At 44.2% G+C, this 19,570-nt stretch overlaps 1 protein-coding gene across 3 annotated transcripts in view; it reads left to right on the top strand.

The window, feature by feature from the left end:
• Positions 1-5,325: 5,325 nt before the first annotated feature.
• MORC2 (MORC family CW-type zinc finger 2) overlaps positions 5,326-19,570 on the top strand; it is a 47,743-nt gene continuing 33,498 nt past the window's right edge. The window contains exons 1-4 of one of the 3 annotated variants that reach the window (XM_066562234.1): positions 5,326-5,450; positions 11,628-11,681; positions 13,142-13,176; positions 14,134-14,202. In XM_066562234.1, coding sequence (XP_066418331.1) covers positions 5,365-5,450; positions 11,628-11,681; positions 13,142-13,176; positions 14,134-14,202 — 244 coding nt within the window. In that variant the 5' untranslated portion in view covers positions 5,326-5,364. Of the gene's footprint in view, positions 5,451-6,720; positions 6,738-11,627; positions 11,682-13,141; positions 13,177-14,112; positions 14,203-19,570 lie in introns of those variants that run through there. The other 2 variants (XM_066562233.1, XM_066562235.1) reach the window with 2 other exon arrangements.

Raw genomic sequence — 19,570 nt, 5'->3', positions numbered from 1 at the left:
GAAAAGTCTTGTAAGACACCACGATCGCTCCTTTGCTATCATCTTGTAGGCCCTTCTGCCTGTCTTTCCTGCCAAGGCACAGGGTGTTTTCTGCAGTAGGACCGAGGTGGTGACATGATGCTGTAACAGCTGTGACATTTTTTTCATGTTATTAATTCATTAATCAAACCTGGGCTCAGGACACTGGGAGCCTGACTGGCAGTAGAGAATCCTCCCTGTTCACCATTCTGCTGACAATTCACTCCAATCACCCTTTCTACTCTTCTGCAAACTCATTTACAAAGTAATTCATGACAACCAGTGTCTCACTGAGAATGGTACCTAGACTGAAATAACAAATTTAAATCCATGGTGTGACATTCCCTGAAAACAAAGCATTGAGAGATTGACACCTGGCACTACAGAAAAGGTCTCTGAACTGCTATGCCAGTACCTTCCACATGTAGGCACTCATCTTTGAACATCTTGCTCTGCATGTCTTGTAAGGACTGATACACAGACTGTTCATAAAACTACTGTTCATAAAACTACTGCAGAATTTAGGCTTCCCAACATAGGAGAAAAAGACACTTCCATGAAGAGAGGTCCAACTTCATGATACTTACGTTTAGTCAGCAAATTGCTCTGCTACCTGATGCAAACGATGGAGAATCTGGGCAGATGTGCCTATGAACACAAGAAACAGGGCTGCCTCAGGTCATACAGGGAATAACTCCTTACTAGGAGAAGCCAGGAGGAAAACAGTTCCTTCTAAATGTTTGACTTCAGGGTTGTGTTCTTTGATTGTATTGAATTGACATGGAGATACAACTCATGCCCAAGAAAAGGAATGCTTCTGATGCTTTTTGACATAGCTCTTCTCTGTGAGTGAGACTGGCATGCTCTGTCTAAAGGAGAACACCCCACATTGGAGGCAGCAGCATTCTGTACTCACAGCAGAAGTTCCCATTCTGTACTGGGAGACAATGAGAACTCATCACACAGCAGAGGCAGCATACGGCATGACATGAAAGAATGAACCAAAAAGCTGTGAGGCAACATGGCTTCAAGCCCATTAAAGGAAGCTGCTTTGAAATTCTTTCTACAAACTCAGGGCGATGGAAAGGAGGTCTGTGCCAATCTGGTTATTGGGCTTGCAACTGCACCTAATCTTCTTAGAAGTACCAAGGTGAATGCTTGGTAGAACAGCACTGACCTAGAACTTCAGCAGCTTCCGTCATGAGGTAGACAGAGGACCTTGCATCCAAAAGCAACGCCATTTTTTCCTTCCAGAAAACAATGGATAAAGGCAGGACTAGTAAACACCTGAGGATTACTGGTGATGTGTCAGATTTATGTTTCACTGCCTGTTTATTTCACTCTGACAACTGAAAACCTAATTTCTACAATACAAAGTTTTACATTTCTTCATGTACATAAAGACCGAATAAAGCTACAAACAGTTAACTTGGGAGACCTCACAGGTGTGTGAAAAAGACACTTTGCTGCACTCATGGCACTTGTCTGGTACAGAATCTAGTACTTACCACTATGATGGCTCCTGCATTAAGTATTGGCTTAGCAGGCTAGCTTCTTGAAAAATAGGGAGAAAAAGAACAATAGTTGACTCAAGGCCCACACAGATGTAGAAGCAGTTACCTTCAACTTGCAGAACAATGGCCACATAAATAAACTCTTCAATGACCTCAGGCTATGGCTAGGACTCCAGTGGAAATAAGCTTAACAAAATGCTGTGCCAGAGTGAGGATCCAGCAAACACTATATGGGACTGCATAGGAACTTACATCACAGCCTAGAAACACAGATTTTGAACAGTGTGGAATCAAAAGACTAGTTTTACAAGGAGACTTGGGGATTATTTCAGAGTAAGAAACTTAGCCTTAGGGTTAAAGAAGAGCAGTACAGTTTGCCCCAAGCTCCACTTGTACAGGCTGCACAAACCATCAACCCACAGGTCATTTATGAGGAAAGCTATGTGCACCAGAGCAAACTGCTGCCTTCTACTACACTGAAGACTTCAAAAATGAGGGGGTACTGCCTGTGACACCTGAGCAGCCAGACTTATTTTGCTCATTACTGTAAGATGCAGAGATCCTGGGACTGAAAGCAGAGATCCTCTTCCAGAAACTCAGGGAAATGATGCTGGTAGCAGAAGAAAAAAAAAAAACCAAAAAGGGAGGTTGCCTGTCATAACCAGTATAACTGAAAGACCTAGAACTACTTAAACAAAGTTTAGGGAGAGAGTCTCCAAGGAAAACCAGCTGCCCCAAAAGGGGGCAAAGGTGAATTTCCAGTGGGAAGACTTTCATCTCTAAATTACTGAGAAACTCAGCAGTTTGCAGCAGTGGGACATAGGCCAAACAAGCCTGTTATATCTCCATCCACGGACAGAGAGGTTCCTATCAAAGCATGGCTCTGCCACGGCCAAGGCAGACCTGTGATGTAATCTAAATGCTGCTTTGCAAAAGGTGAATTCATTCCATTACACCTTGGGCCAATGTCTGGCAGGTGAGAGAGCCAGCAAATGAAGGTATAAATCTTTCAAGACTTGGGCAAGAGAGAGCAAAGAGCAGAAGTCAGGAACATGTCTGAAACCTACTGTAGAACAGCTAGGGAAAGTGTAAAAATTAAATTCTCACTTCACTTTTGTAAAATTGATCACCACCAAATGGTGAGATGGTAATGAGCAATTTCCTGCCTGGGCTGACCGAATAACTGAATAGAAATAGAACTGCATTGTACTGGTCTTCTACCAAGGCCAGATCCACAGAACAGGTCAGATCCCATGGGAGAAGCAGGAAGGTGTTCAACTGCTCTGTCCACAGCGCTGCAGTACTCAGATAACGTTGTCAATCTCTCCAACACCAGGAAAGAAACATTGGCTGCTCCCTGAAGGTAAGATGACGAGACAAAGTTCCTGATAGGCACAGACACACTCAGATTACCTAAGAGGACAAGGTTGATATGATGCATAAGTTCAGGCTCATGTTCCTCAGGAACACATAGTTGGGTAATTACCTTGCCCTTACACTGACAGGATTTAGATTGCTTTTGAATATCTGCAGCTGACATTGACTACAATGTAACAAAATAAAAGCTGAGCACAACAGATGATGCTACAATCTATAATAGACTCATTGATTGTCATAAACCCAATATACCAAAACATAGTTCTCAACAGCAATTTTCCTAATTCTTTAATGCAGTTCAATGTCCTGCCGTGCAAAGCTTTTCAGAGCTAAGGCCTAAAAGGGCCACTGCACACACATGCACAGTGATTTTTTTGATGCCTTCACAAGGCGTTTTCTCTAACACACAGAGAAATCCATGCCAGGAAGAATGATACAACTTGCTGGCCTGAACAGGCCAAACTGAGGGTAAACAGAACTAAATGTTGCTCTGGGAAGTGAAGTTCTCAGGCCAAATCTGCAGACTTGTTAGCTCAGGCTCATACACAACTGGGGATTGGGGTCAAACAACTCAAATATGAAACTCAGGTTTCAGCCATTTACCAATTATGAGTAACATTTATATTTAACTTTTCACCACGTGTAGGATACCACAGAATCATGGAATGGCTTGGGATGGAAAGGATCTTAAAACTCATCTTGTTATACCCCCTGCCATGGGCAGGGACATCTTCCACTAGGCCATGTTGCTTCAAAAGCCCTGTCCAACCTGGCCTTTCACACTTTGAGGGATGGAGCAGCAACAGCTTCTATGGGCACCCTGTGCCAGGGCCTCGCCACTCTCCCATGGAAGTTCTCATTATTCCAATAACCCTGCCCTCTGGCAGTGGGAAGCCATTAGCCCTTGTCCAAAGTCCTTCTCCAGCTCCCTTGGAGCCCGCTGAGGTACTGAAAGGCTGCAGTAAGGTCACCCTGGATGCTTCTCTTCCCCAGGCTGAATAATCCCAACTCCCATAGCCTTCTTTTTTTTCCTTTAATGAATTAGATTCCATTGTTGGAAAATTATCAGACAAAATTAAAGTGCTTCTCTTTTTTTTAACAAAACCTTTACCTTTTCCCTTTGGTGCCCTATAAATAAAGTATCAAATAATGTTTATCCTTTTTATATCTGCAGTCTTACTTGTTTCATTCTTGCTGAACATTCTTCAAGAAGAAATATACCACAATAATTTCTGCACAGACTGAATTCCTTCAGATTTTGGATATTAAATTCAGATTCCTATTATCCAAGACACAGCCAGCCATGCTGTTTCAGTGTCCATTTCAGAAGAACGATTGGAGTTGTTTTTCCATTGGACAAGTCAGATGCTCAGACAAGTATTCCTAGTCTTCAGGGCTCCCGCGTTCAGGCTGCATTTCGCGGGGATGGGGGCAATGATGGGTGCAGAACAGAGGTAGGACAACCCCTGAGCTCAATCCTTTCACATTTCAAGATGAACCAAAAGCACAGATTTGGAGCAAGAATATTTATGATTTTATATACCCTTTACATTAATGTTTTTTGGTAAGTACGGGCACTTTCAGGAGCTTCTCCTCGGTGACTTCGCAGAGCCTTCACCAGTGCAGCAGGACCGGCACCCGCCGAAATCCGCGCGGAACCGTCATAAGAGATCAGCGGCGGGATCCTTCCATCCAGATAGGTCCTGGAGCCACTCCCGCCGTTCGGGACCGGCGGGCCTCACCCGCTCCAACCTGGCACCCAGCAGTCATCGCCAGCTGGTGCCCTCCGCGCAGGCCGCCAGCACCGCGGCGATCGAGCCCCCCGGCTCCGACGACCTCGGCAAAGGCCGGAGGGGGCTATCGCGCCCAGGCCACCTCACCGCGCAGCCGCGGCCCCACCGCAGCCGCTCCCCCGCCCTAGGAGACCGCGGCGCTGAGGCGCTCGGCTGCCGCCTGGACGGAGCCTGAGGGAAAAAGAGGATCCCACACGCCGCACGCACTCACCTCACCGCTCCCACCCGGCTGCGCGCACCCGTCACGCGGCGGCGCAGAGCACACATTGGCCGCGCCGAGGCACTAGCATCACGTGCCTCTTCCTGGCCAATAGGGGGCAGCCGCGTGGCTCCTCCCCGCGGGGGCAGTTGCCGTGCCGGGCGCGATCCCAGCGCGGCGGAGACAAAGCAGCACCGCACCGCACCGCACCGCACCGCACCGCACCGCACCGCACCGCACCGCACCGCACCGCACCGCACCGCACCGCACCGCACCGCACCGCACCGCACCGCACCGCACCGCACCGCACCGCACCGCAAGGGGGCGACGGGGCGCGGCATAACGAAGTGCAGCGCAGCGCCGGCTGCTCACCCGGCGGTCACCCGTGACCGGCAGGGGGCGGGGCGGGCTCGAGGCGCGCGCGGCCGCCGGTGCATGCGGCGCGGGCGCAGGCCCAGGCCCGATGGCGGCCACTGCCGCCATGTCCCTGGGTAATTACAGCAGCCTGAACCGGGCCCAGCTTACCTTCGAATACCTGCACACCAACTCGTGAGTACCGGCTGGGGTGGGGTGGGCCCGCGGCATCCGGCCTGCTCGGGACCCCATCTCAGTGCGATGGGCCCGGCCGAAGCCACACGGGCCAGTGGGGCTGAGCGGCTCCCTGCTCCCGGTCCGGGCGCTTCGTGGTCCTTCCGGGACCGGCTTTTGTACCGCGGGCAGGTCCGCGGGTCACGGAGAGCCAGTGCGTGGGGACAAGAGGCCCCGGGAGGAACGAGGAGTCACCTTGGGCAACCAAACCCGAACGGTCGGATCTCTGTGGAACAGTGTGTGTGCGCTGTCGTGCCGGCCACCATCCCTCTGTAGCATCTGGCTTTGTGTGTGACTGAGTGTTTTGCAGGTTTATTTCTAACAGGATTATGGTACTCTTTTTCCAGTCAGATTTTTTTGCATGTCGCCAGTGAATCTCCCAAAATAACACCTCTTGAGAAGAGGCAAAGCCATTATTTACCATGAGTTTCTTGTGGGTGCATGTCTAGAAAATGAGGAGCACCATCAGGGAGCAGCATTTAAGCGGGGTCAGGCACCCATCAACACTTCCTGCTGCTCCTGAGCCTTTTAATGGCATGTATACAGGAGATGGAAGAGCTCGTTCTGCCCAAATTGGAAGAACTCTGTGGAACCACTTGGTATTGCTTCATTCTGATCGGCTGGTCACCGGCGAAGATTGTCTGCTGATGTTCTGTGGAAGAGTTGACTTACTGTCCATCGATAGAAGAATAAAGAAAGTGCAGGCTTATCTTTTTGTTTCCCTTTTCAGCATGTGAAGGATCAGTGGTCTACAGCAGTCTAAAGAAGGCACAGAAACATGGGCAACTTTGTTTCAAAGGATTTTTGTCTGGTTTGTTTTGTTGGTAGTGAGATACATCTACAAGAGCAGTTAAAACTAATCTCACATATGCCAAGACCATTATAGTCCATTTATTTTCAGAATCAGAAAAGTAATGGGCTTTGAACAGGGAAACAAACCTAGTAATGGCTCCATGTCACATTTGGGTCTGCTCTTTAGCTTAGCTGGTGGCAGTTGCATATGGAGTGAACAATCTGGTGCCTGAAGATGGACAATACTGAGTCATGTTGTGGTGCTGTTGTTGATTTGTGAAATTCTCATGTCCAGCTCCAGAAGACAATCTTTTTTTTTGTGGATAAGAAGACTGTGCAGATGATGGCAATGCTCTTTCAGCAGCTTGTGTTTGCCTGCAAAGCTCCAGAACTCTGTCCATCTTCATAAGAAGATAAAGCCTGTGCTAAAGACTGAGTTGTTCCTGCTGCTGTCAAGTATATTAAATGTACTTCATGTTGCCATTGTGCTTATGCTACTGTCTGCTTGTGGTGGGCTGCATGTCTGCAGTGATACCTTCATTACCGAATTCTTGGAAAGAACTGGAAGCCAATGCTTGGATAAGCCAAAGCCAGAGCTCCTTGTCCATCGTGAGCAAAGAGCCTTTTGAGGTTATGGGAATCAGTGCATAAGTAAAATGCTTCCCTAAGAATGGCAATAGGAGTAATAGAAGTCATTATAAAATCAAAGAAAGCAGCAAACTGACCCATAACGAACAACCTCTCCTGCTCCTCCAGAAAAAAAATGAGCAAAAAAGAAAACAAGCTAATCCCCAAATCAACCCTAGGCCAGTATAGAGATTTTGATAGAGGAGACTGGTCTCCTCTGGACTGCACTCTTGCTGAGGAACACCATCCCATCTTAGATAAGTTCTAGTTCAGTGCTAAGTGTATTCTCATAATCAAGGAGGTGGAAATTTTTTAAATTCTTTAAATTGCAGTGAAAGACCAACCATCTGGCTGCTAGGGTGCAGAAGAAAACCATGCTTTTTTAAAATTTTTTTTTTCTCCTTCCCTTTTAAGACCTTCTTTCAGAAAAGTTTCCATGTGTCTGACTCAGAGCACTCAGTTTGAAGTGCTTTACAGGAGACAGTTGATCAGGTCCCTGAGCTTGAGGAACTGCAGCAGATCTTTCCAATAGCAGCTTAACGCTTACATGTCTGATGGGACATGGAGTTGAGCCTCCAGCATCTACATGAATAGATTCAGTTGCCATATTTTTTAAAAGAAAAATTGTCACTGTGCTTTTCCAACTTACTCGATGAATAGTTGAGTGAAGACAGACTTTTTAGTAAGTTCTAAAGTGGTGAGACAGAGGGCAATGGCTTTAACCTAAGAGTGTAGAGTCACACTAGATAGAAGGAAGATGTTCTTCCCTGTGTGGGTGGGGAGGCCCTGGAACAGGGTGCCCAGAGAAGCTGTGGCTGCCCCATCCCTCAAAATGTCCAAGACGAGGTTGGATGGGGCTTGGAGATACTTGGCCTAGTAGAAGGTGTTCCTGCTCATGGCTGGAAATTGGACTAGATGACCTTTAAAAGTCTTTTTCAACCCTTATGTTTCTACGTTAAAATTCTTTTAAATCCTAGAATGAAAATCAGTGTGCATAAGCACATGAAAATTGCATGTGCATTGTTTTATGACTTTCCAGTGTCACCTGCTTGCCCTTGCATTGGTTTTCCTTAACAATTAAATGCTTACATTAAGACAATTCCAAAGTTATTAATTGAGATGATGCCATAAATATAACAGAGACCAGACAATTTATATTTGCATATTTTGAATATTTATAATAAAAAATTGAATTATTTTGTTAAAAGTTGAGGACCTGTAATTGTCTTCTAGCAGTAGGTAGCCTTTAGTTTGCAACTTGTGTGTTGTTGTGTAACTAGAATTGTCCTGGTAAATACAGTTGGAGTCAAAGAAAGTCACTCGAATAGACTTCAAGATGACTAAATGATAGACTTGAGGAAAACTAGTAATAACAGACCAACAATATTTCCCTACTTCCCCTCCACCAAATTCCCTCTTCTTCATGTGCTTTTTGTCTATTTTGGCCTGAAACAGAGTGCATTGTTTAGAGAATGTCTGTTTTTCCTGATGCATGTGCCAAAATAAAGCATTTTCCCAGATGTGCTCTCCTTCAGAAGAAAAGTGAAGTCTTAAGACTCTCATTAGTAATTAGGTACTTGTCTGCAGGATCTGGAGTTTACCTAGGTTCAAGCCGGAGGTTCCTGTAGGAACAAAACAAGTTTTTCTTCCCTTGGGACATTACTCCAAATGATTCTTTATAGAGGTGTTTGAAGTTAGTAATGTATTAGAGCCATCTAACTCGACCTTTTGTCACCTATGTTTCAATAAATTGCCAATGTTGGACTCCCCTTTTAGATTCCTTATCAAGCCTCCAGTTCTGCATGGAGCTGGCTCAAATGGAAGTGCACATTGTGGGATGATCCAGGCCAGTCTTTGTCTATCCAGATGAGCTGTTGTTGACACTATGGATTTTGATACTACTTTCCTCCCTTCTATATGTTGTTTCACCCATTGTATGGCAGTAATAGTTGTATTTTGGGTACTCTGATGCAGGTTGTGGTTGCCTCTGATGATGCCTATCTAAAATAAGCTCACTGTGTTTGCAGGTGGCTAGGAAGCTCTGATAGGCTTTATTTTGCCAACAGTTTGTCTTGGTTTTTTTTGAAGTTGTGCTGCAAGTAAAATAATCCTAAACTTTGTTGAAGAGATGTGAGAAATGGTCACTGGTTGATTATGATGGATGTGAAATATTTCAGGCACTTTTGACTGTAAGGCAAGACCAATGGGTTTGTTTGAGATTAGCTGATTAAATCAGGCCAAAGCACTTCATCTGACTTAAGTTAGATATTGACAAGTGTGTTCAAATTCATAAATTGAATAGAAGACTTTTATAGTATATATTCATTTCTGTTAGTGATAAATAGCTGGAGTGATTTTTCATTGGCTTGTAGCAAGGTTTCCCTTTGCTTGTGTCAGCACAAGAAGTTGCAGTTTTGGGAGATGGTCAAGTTCAGTAGTGTCAGGCTATGTGAAGATGTTTTGTTTTGCCTTTCTTGTCATCTATAGCTGTGCTATCAATTGTTTCATTCCAGCATCTTTCTTTGGAAATCCTTATTTGTATCTTATTTGCATCTTTTCTTTGAAGTATTCCTAAAATTGTGGAGTAAAAAGTGCTCTTTAAGCATTGATACTAGTGCTAAAGCATGCATTTGCTTATGGGCTACTTCCTAAATATACTTTGATGATGTTGACCTGTGGAGCTGAATAGACACTTGTAAACTCAAGAGAACACTTGAAATCTGTAATCATCTTACATATCTGCTCACTCACCTCCCCAGTGGAATGGGGAGGTGAATAGTACAAGGCTAAAACCATGGGCTGAGATAAGAACATTTCAAATATTGGAGGGAAGAAACATATGATAATAATAGGAAAAAGCGAGAGAGGAATAAACCCCAGAAGTCAAGTGATGCTCAATACAATTGCTCAGCACCCACTGTCCCATGCTCTACCTGTCCCCCAAGAGTGATTGGCGTCTCTTGGCCAGCTCCCCTGGTTTGTAGACTGAGCAGAAGATTCTGTGGTACGGAATATTCCTCTGGCTGATTTGGGTCAGCTGCCCTTACTATGCTCCCCTCCAGCTTCTTGTGTAGCTGACTAGTGCAGGACAATGAAAAGCCCTTGACTTAGGGTATGCTTGGCTTGGTACCAGACATCAGTGTGTTATCAACATTATACTCGCACTAAATCCAAAACACAACTCTTAACACCTACTGAGAAGAAGATTAGCTCTATCCCTGCTGAAGCCAGGTCAGCAGGAAATCGTGTTCAAAGGAAGGAATACCAAGATTGTGTTTTTATGGAAGCTTTCTGATTGGGTAGATAGTCTTCCAAACACTGTTCCCATTGGTCTTGTCTCTGCAGGAGAGTGGAGATACGGAAATCTCTGTTCCCATGGTTTTAGTGATAATTTTAAAGCCTCATGTGTTTTCCTCTGACTGGAGCTGTGTTGATGGGTTCAGTGTGATCACCCTGAAGATGGCTATGAAAGCGTGTTTTGTGGTTATTAACAGTGTGGGCAGCTATATATTTTATGTGTGGGAAGTACCTGTGTGTCTGTTCTTGGAAGGCTGAAAATATGAAGAAATATCTTCTTGGTCACCTGTTGGCTGTATGTGAGGGTTTTGTGTAAACTGAAACATGCTGATCAAACTGGTTTCTGAGGTTTTAGTCTCTTCATTGAACAACCTGGAGGAGTAACAAATTCCATCAGCTGTTTCTCCACATCTTTGCTGTTAAACTTATGGTGAATGTGGTTCATCTATGTTTAAAAAAATGTTAGATTTGAAGTTAAGTTGCCAGCTTGGGCATGAAGTGGAGATATGGCATTTATGTCAACAGACAATGTATTATAATGATTTTTATTAGCTGCCTAAGTTTTTCTCACCATCTGTTTCAATGCTGAGGCATATAACTAATGGCTTCCAAATGGGAGCTGCTTAAAAGAGGTGGCAGTTAAAGAGGCTGGAAACTAAACATGTCTCTTGAGATTGTGCTGAAGTGGTAGCTGGGTTCATTATTTTAGTGTTAATTTGGCAAGGTGGTGTGGTACTGTGGTGTTAGAAGACTTTCTCTGGATTAGCAGCAGTTGCATCTGCTGGATGTTAGCCAGGATCTGGAAGCATTTTTCTGTCACAAATAACTTCTGCAGTGGGACTGGGTGCGTGGGGGAGACTCACCTTGTTCATAACGTTGTTCATGTCTTGTTGCCCAGAGCGGCTGTGGCTACCACATCCCTGGAAGTGTTCAAGGCCAGGTTGGACAGGGCTTGGAGCAAGGTGTCCCTACCCATGGCAGGAGGATTGGAATGAAATTAGCTTTAAGGTCCCTTCCAACTCAAACTGTTCTATGATTCTATGATAATCCTCCTCTGGCTATATTTCCTTATAGGCAGTATTTAGTTGCTGTGAAAAGACCTGTCATTGTGCTCTATAAGGACTTCTATAAGCTGTTGACTGGGTCATAGGCTGGTTTATTGGATCATCATGTGTTCTCTATCATGTCTCTATCATATCACATATTTTAGACCATAGTGAGCTGCAATTTGGGGCACACTGGCTGCTGCATGGCTGTCTCTGGCAGACAGGAAATCACTCGTTCCTAGTCTGCTGTCAGCCAGACCGTAGTGTTGTACCCATTTGACCGGATTTGTTTAAACTGTAGTTGAGATTCTCATTTATTTAAAGGTCTCTCTTTTTTTAAGTGCTGGTGTAACTGCTGATTTCTGTTTCATTGCAGAACTACCCATGAGTTCTTGTTTGGTGCCCTTGCTGAACTTGTAGATAATGCCAGGTATGTACCTGAGACTGCCTAATTCCCAAGGTAACTTTGGTTAAGATTTAATTCACCTATGTATTAGTTGATCTTAAGCAATTTTCACTTCTAGTAGATTTTACAAGAAAATGGAATTTTAATTTAGTATAAGTATTTCACTTGCTCGTCTTACATTGCCATATCAGCTCCCTAAAAGAAAATGATTATTCCTGGAAAGACAGGTTTGAATGAATCCTGGAGCAACTCATATTGGAAAGGAAATTGATAGCAGACACAAGAGAGATTTAAAGAAAAAACTAGTCTGCCTTTTTGTGTAAAGAAATTGCTAAAATAAATATTACAGGAGCTGTGACTCATCTGATATATGAAAAATCATAATATCAAACATGACAATGAAAATGAAATCAGAAGCGGGAAGCTGAAAAATAGAGCAAGAAATGCTAAAGGAATTTTGACACTTCAGGAGATTTGGTCTTTGGAAATTGCAGCTGTTGGGCCACCTGTCTCATCTGTGTGTGGAGGGAATCCCTGCTACAGAAGCCTCCCAAGCCTTGCGTGCTTTTGTCTTGAGCTAGAGGAAGTACTGTCATGAAGCACAATGGAAGTATTTTGGGATTGTTTTCTCTCAAAGGTGATTTGTCACAGTGTGCATTTTGTGATGTAACAAGCTGAAACTGGGACATTTTTGAGTTGGAAAGCTTCTGTTTAGGGAATCAGCTCTGTGTGTGTGCGCGCACGCGCATGTACACGTGCATGTGAGCTGGTGCTATGTTCATGGTTGCAACAAGGTAAGAAAAAGTAGGGTCTTTGGGGGTGGTTTTTCCTTCCCTCGGTTCCCCTCTGGCTATAGAGAGGTTGTCTTCTGGGAAGAAGTAGCTAGGCTGGGCTGGAGATACAAAAGTGAAACAAAGTGGCTGTGGTATTTGTCAAGTGGGGTTTTGTTACTGCTCTATAGTTCCATGCCTCTAGTCAGCAAACCGAGGTTGGTTTGGGAAGAGGGCAGTAGTGCTGTACATGCTGTACTTTCAAATACAGAGGAGGATGCAGTGTGTGAAGGGCCTCACTTCAGTGATCTTGTAATGACAGTTTCCTGTAACAATCCTGAATGTATTGGAATGAAGCTTTATATGGAGTTACTAAACCTTTTGTAGGCAGCTCAACAAAAAAACTATAGGTGATGTTTGTTTTGTATAGGAGGGAGCTCAGAAATGTATACTCATTTGATTTCCAGCCCCAGAATGACTTTTGTTAGAATGCCAGTGATGCTTCCTGTCACCAGAACTGTTTGTGTGCTAGCAATGTCTTATGCTGGAGTTTAGGTTCAAATAGACAGTGTTTTCTGTCACTCATGACTGTGGGGCCTCTGTGGACTTTGATCTATACAGCCAGTTATTTTGAAAAAGCTTGTGTATGCCTGGATTTTTAGCTTCATTTCTGTTTAACGTTTGGATATCAACTGTGGTTCTATTTCTTTGTAGAGATGCAGATGCCACGAGAATAGACATTTATACTGGTAAGTCACTCATGCTGCTTCCTTGCATGTCAGCAATTAAGTCAGTAGTTAACTTGGATTTAGGCTGCAAATGTATGTTGTTCTTGATTGAATAAGAGCGAGAGTCTTATGCCCAATCCTGGGGTCAGTACTGGGCCCCTCAAGACAAGAAAGATATTGAAGGGCTGGAACATGTCCAGAGAAGGGTAAGGGGGCTGAAGCACAAGTCTGATGAGAAGTGGCTAAGGAAGCTGGGGAGCTCAGCCCGGAGAAAAGGAGATTTGTGGGGGGCCTTCTTGCTCCTACAGCTCCCTGACAGGACAGTGCTGCCAGGTACAGGTTGGGCTCTTCTCCCAGGTAACAAGTGACAGGAACAAGAGAAAACAGCCACAAATTGTGCCAGGAGAAGTTTAGATTGGATATTAGGGAAAATTTCTTTACTGAAAGTGTAGTCAGACACTGGAACAGGCTGTCCAGGGCAGTGGGGGAGTCACTATCTATCCATATTTAAAAAATGTGTAGATCTGGTGTTTAGGGGCATGGTTTAGTGAACTCAGCTGTGTTAGATTTGTGGTCGGACTTGATGATCTTAAGGGTCTTTTCCAACCTGAATAATTCTATTGTTCTACCATTTCTTCTGTGCTATAGTCCCTGTTGCCTTGCAAAAAGGAATACCTTTACAAATATCTTGGGGAAGCAATTAAGTCAGCCTTCACCAGGGGTCAGGTGAAGTGAGTTGCTCTATGTAGTGAATGCTGAAAAACTCCACTGACACGATACAGTTTTGTAGCTCAGTTTTGTAGTGAAGAAGTTCTTAGTCATTCTGTAACAAAAATCTGGTGCTCTTTCTTACAGCTTAGCCATATTGCAGGTTTAAAAGTCCTATTTGTTGTGTTACTTTTGTTGTTAACACTGATCCCATTTTATGGAACTTTTAGCTTCTGCTTATGGGAGCAGTGAGTAACTCTTCTCTTGCAGAGCAACGAGAGGACCTACGAGGTGGATTCATGCTATGTTTTTTGGATGATGGAACAGGAATGGATTCAAGTAAGTGACAGAAAGTTACACCTGCATTTGCAAGCTGAGGTTTCATGTTATGGTTTAAGTTGAATTAACAGCTTAGTTCCATTGAAAAGGACATGTTCCATGCGTCTATACATGTTTCTACCTCTCTACTTGCTCTTTCACACCATATTACATATCAAACCATTTACCTCTTCCATTGCAGAAAACTAATTAGTCAAAAGAAAATTGTTTTGCTGCAATATAGAGTTGGGTCAGCCTGGCTTGAAGTTTATCAGTACACTGAAGTTGGCCTTGGGGCTGAAAGGAGAATAGTGGAGCAAGAAGGGGCACAAGCACAAGGTTTGCTGGCATAAGCTTTTTCTCCATCTGGCTGCCAGATGATCAGTGTATCTCAGCTCTAACCAGAAGGTGTGCCATGGCAGAAATTGAGGTTCTGCTTTGAAAACAGTTTGCTGTTGTTTCATCATGGATGTTGTGTTGGAGATCAATACTGGACAATATAAAACCTTAGTAATATGATAATATAGCAAATGTATTTCTGCCTTGTAAGAATTGCTGTAAATTGATGTTGTATCTAGCAGGAGAAAGCTAAAAGCTTTTCTGCTCTACTTTAGCATCAATGAACAGCACTGTCAACCCACCTTTGAGTCTTGAGGACTGGTAAGTCATCCTGTGAGGAGTTCCATACAGGGCAGCAAAATTGGGTGAAACTGGGAGGTGAATATGGAGAAGACAAAGGAAATGTAATAAGCAACAACTAACATTTTTGCACTGATTCCTCAGTACTTTAAGTTCCTCTTGTGATATTTTCATAGTTCAATCCCAGCTGGCAACTCAGTCCTACACAGTGGCTTACTCCAGCTCCACTGGGATGGTGGAGAGAATCAGAAGGGTAAAATGTGAAACCTTAATGGGTTGAAATAAAGACAGTTCAGTAGGGAAAACAAAAGTTGTGCACGCAAGCACAGCAAACCAAGGAATTCATTCGCTACTTACTGTGGGCAGGCAATTGTTCAGCCACCCTCAGGAGAGCAGGCCTCCATCATGTAAAACAGTGACTTGAGAAGACAAATGCTGCAAGGTCACACATGCCTCTCTTCCTCCTACTTCTCCAGCTTTATCTGGTGAGCGCTACACCAAGATGCATGAAGCTTGGAGCAACCTGGTCTAGTGGAAGGTGTCCTTGCCCATGGCAGGGAGTGGAACCAGATGGTCTTCAAGGCCCATTCTAATCCAAACCATTCTGGGATTTTATGATACTGTCTGGAATCCCTTGGGTCAGTTGGGATCAGCCATCCCAGACTTGTCCCCTCCCAAGTCCTTGTGCAACCCAGCCTGCTTGCTGGTGGTGCAGTTTGAGAAGCAGAAAGGACCTTGATGCTGTGTAAGCTGTGTTCAGCACTAATGAAAACCATGTATTACCAACACTTCTCTAAAATACAGCCCCATGCAAGTTAGCATGGAGAGATTGAACTCTATCCCAGCCCAAACACATATAGATACAAAGCATTTCATTCAATTTAATTTGTGCTCTGATACACAGATTTGTGACTTCCATAAAGGAATTTGGTTTGAACTCTAGGTACCTTCTGTATATTCTTTGGAATACGATTAAGGATGCTAAACGTGTCTCCCAAGAGTACTTTTCTGCCATCAGTTTAGCTGAAGGAAACACTAAAGCCCCATCCATAAAAAAATAATCTGAGGTTGAAGTGTGGCCTTCTGATAGTTCTTAGGATCAGGGAGAGGAAAATAGGACCTTCTCTGCCTGTGTGTTTCTCTGGAAGGTGGCAGATGTCTGTTCTAATGCCACAGAATTTTATGGCAGCTTTTATACCATTATTGCTTCTGTAGTGCTGGTTTTGTGACAAAATGGGATTTAAATAATGGCTATTGTCTTGGTTTAAGACAATTTAAGGGGGATGCTCTGAAATGAGTTATATCCCCTTAGTTTTAACCAATCCCTTCCCACAGGAAATAAATGTGTAAAAATAAGTGAAAAAATAACAGTTTACTAATAAGCAAAACAGCAATAGGCACAAACTAACAGTAAATAATCGCTAGATACAAAATTGCTAAATGTCATGGACTCCCTGGGAGCCAAGAGAAACTCAAAATGGCAGTGACACCTTTCCCCGAGGTGACGCTTGCCGTGGGCAATTGTGTGTGGGGAGACAAAGGGAGGGCAGCCCTCCCTCTTACCTCTCTGGTGGCAGCAGCTCCATTGATGTTTGCAACTGACATGCTCTGGCTGCTGGTACTTGGTCAAGGACTAGAACCTCTGGAAGGACTTCACCTTCATCTTGGCGGAGGATGGCAGGGCAGCCAGCTAAAGTGGCTCAGACTCTGTGACTCCTTGTGTCAGCTGGCTGCTGCTGGCAGCTGCAGCAGCTGCAGGGACTGGGGCCTCTTCACTCCTCCTAGCACCTTGCTACAGCTGCAGACAGATGTTGCAAAATTCAGTCTGAAACAGTTTTTGATTATGACATGCACGGTCCCATTTTGTAGCAACAGTTGCTACTGTTGTGAGCACAGAAAACCTACCTGAAACAACCCCCTCTGGAGGTCAGAGAGGAACAGAGGAAAAAAAACCCCAAAGCAGAGCAACTGCCTTGAGCAAAAGCTATGAGGGGAGAGACGAAGGTCTGCCCAAATGCCTTGACTTGAAAGAGCTTGCCACTCGCCGCTCCCATCCCTGTGGTTCTGATTCTGGCCACACCACTGGGTCTTAAAGTGACTTTCAATTTTGAGCACAGATGGATATGAAATACAATAATATTTGGGTTACTTAGGACAGCTATTAAGTGGCTTCTTTTTGACTAATCTTTCAGCTGAATGTTGAAGAATTTTATCCTGATAGCCTGAAATGCTTAGTGAAGAAGATTGGCAGATACTGTGCCTTGCAGGGATGTTTCACAGTGCTATGCATTGTGTATAGAAAATACCATGTAATTCAGGTCCTTTGACTGTCTTGATGCTGGACCAAGGGCAGCCAGGTGGAAGCTCTGTGTGCTGCACCATTTGCCTGTCAGCATGGACAGAAGCAGCTAAGGAGAGTCTTTCATTCAAACTTGCTGCATGGAACCAGGGGCTCTCTGGTTCCATCCCTAGCTGTAGGGATATGAGCTTTAATTTCTCATAATGCAGGGTTTACCAGTTTTAAAGATATCCTGAAGATCTCCTATCTGACTTTAAAAGATGTCAGCAGAAAACTTTTTATTGGACTTTTCTCCCTCAATACAGACTTTGCTTCAACAGAAATCATGGATCTTAGGAGTGTTTTATTTTTGTGCATGATATCTTCAATTAAAATTATTTTTTTTGTACATAAAGCTGACATGTTAAAAAGAATACCTCCATGACTTGCTATAGTGCTGTTGTAGCCCATGCTAGCATGGGATCTTCCCAAGTCAACTGAAAGGATGGCTTGGAAGACTGGATGGGGCACCATCTGGGGATGATGAGTGAGTAAACCCAGTTGCGTCTGGGCACTTCTAAATGGAGGGAAGAGCTGAAGGGCTCAAGTTAACTGTTCCAGTAACAGTTTGTGTTACTCTGTCTTGTTGCTGTTCTCTTTGGTCTTGTTCTGTCTTGGGCAATTCTAGATTTGTCTGGCAGGCTCTGAAAATGGAGGGGTATAGTGAGGCAGTTGGTCAGATTTGAGTGCTCTGTCTGATGGCTTCTGATTAGCAAGCCAAATGACAACTCCTCATTTCTAAAAATTAGGGATGTTTGTCAAGTGATTCCTGCTGCAGTTGCATTCAGTACTCACTGCATTGGCTCTCTTAATGATCACTCTGGGTTGTGTGGTCTCAAGATCAAAAAACATTTGTACTCAAGCTGGAAACATCTCACATTGTAGTCGTGAGTTATCATAAGGTCCAAAGATTCAGTGATGTTACAGGACAGCTCTTTTCAAAGGAACCATCATGTCCTGCAGAGGGGTATCAAAATTATAGAATCTTCTGAGTTGGAAGGGTGGGATTTTGGGGTGTCCTGTGCCTAAGAGCGTTGTCCAAATGCTCCTGGGGCTCTGTCAGGCTTGAGACCGTGACCACTGCCCTGAGGAGTGTGTTCCAGTGCCTGATCACCCTTTTGGTGAAGAACCTTTTTCTAATTTCCAATATTAATAAATATATTATTATCCAGTGAATACCCTCTGCCCCCAACACAGAATAATAGAGAATAATAGTACTGGTCCAAAACTTTGGCTCTTTTGTAAGGAACTACATAGGAGTCCATAGAAAACCAAACAATAGATTTCATGCAGCACATCACATTTCTCATACTATCAGTGAGATCACTACTTAGGCTTGAAATTTTATCTAATGCCTGGCTCTGAAAGTGCTGCATGAATTTAAAGAATCAAAATACAGGTTGAATGATTCAATGAATCAACTTGTAGGTTGAGAAAGTATAACAACCAGTTTAGGAAGTGACTAGTTTTATTCTTAAGCAATTGAAGAAAATAAGTCTCTAACTGGCATTTTCATCACAGAAGTGCTCAGGTTGGAAAGTACCTCAAAGATAATTTGTTCCAGCCTTTCATGGAATAGATGATTTAGCACCCTGTCTCTCCAGTGATGGGGGACTCCACCACACACCTGGGGAGGTTGTTCTAGTGATTGATTAAATGACTGACTGATCTCAAAAGAATTTCGTACTTATTTTAAGAAGAAACCTCTCCCAATGCAACATGTATCTCTTGCCTCTTTTTCATGTGGCTCCTAGGGAAGGGTAGCCTTTGTAGCTACCTTTCAAGTACTGTAGTATTATGATGAGATTCCCCCTGGGCCCTCTCATCTCAAGGAAGGAGGCCTAGTTCTTCTCATAGGGCAGTTTCTGCAGCCCTTTGATCATCTCCTTTGCACCCTGTTCAGGCTGTCTGCATCTTTCTTGAATTGAGGAGACAGAACTGGGCACAGAACAACAGGTGGGGCCTGACAAACACAAAGCTAAGTGGACTAATCACATTTCCATCTCTTTGTCAATGTCCCCGTGGATACAGTCCAGGATCCTGTTTGCCTCAATTGCTGTTGTGAGACACTGCTGGGTCATACTCAGCTTGTTGTGCACCAGGACCCTTCCAGCAAGGCTGTTCCTCCCAACCTGCAGGTTCCAGTCTGTGCTGGGCTCTTAGGTTATTTAATCCCAGGTGCAGGACTTCACAGTTCCCTTGAACCTCAGACACGATCTTGCTTGCCCACTATTTCAGCCAGTCGAGGTGTTTACCCCCATCAATGAAGCTGGTGAGAATTCAAAAGCACCCCACTGTCCATATCCTGTATGGAGATGTTGAGCAATATGGGGCACAGCGTCAGTCCCTGGGGTCTCTGCTTGTGACAGTCTGTCAGCTGGAGTGAAAACCATTGATGATCACTTCTGAGCA

The sequence above is a fragment of the Molothrus aeneus genome, chromosome 18, assembly GCF_037042795.1.
Source record: "Molothrus aeneus isolate 106 chromosome 18, BPBGC_Maene_1.0, whole genome shotgun sequence".
In the NCBI taxonomy this organism is placed as follows: domain Eukaryota; kingdom Metazoa; phylum Chordata; class Aves; order Passeriformes; family Icteridae; genus Molothrus; species Molothrus aeneus.
This window is presented reverse-complemented; position numbering and strand designations above follow the sequence as displayed.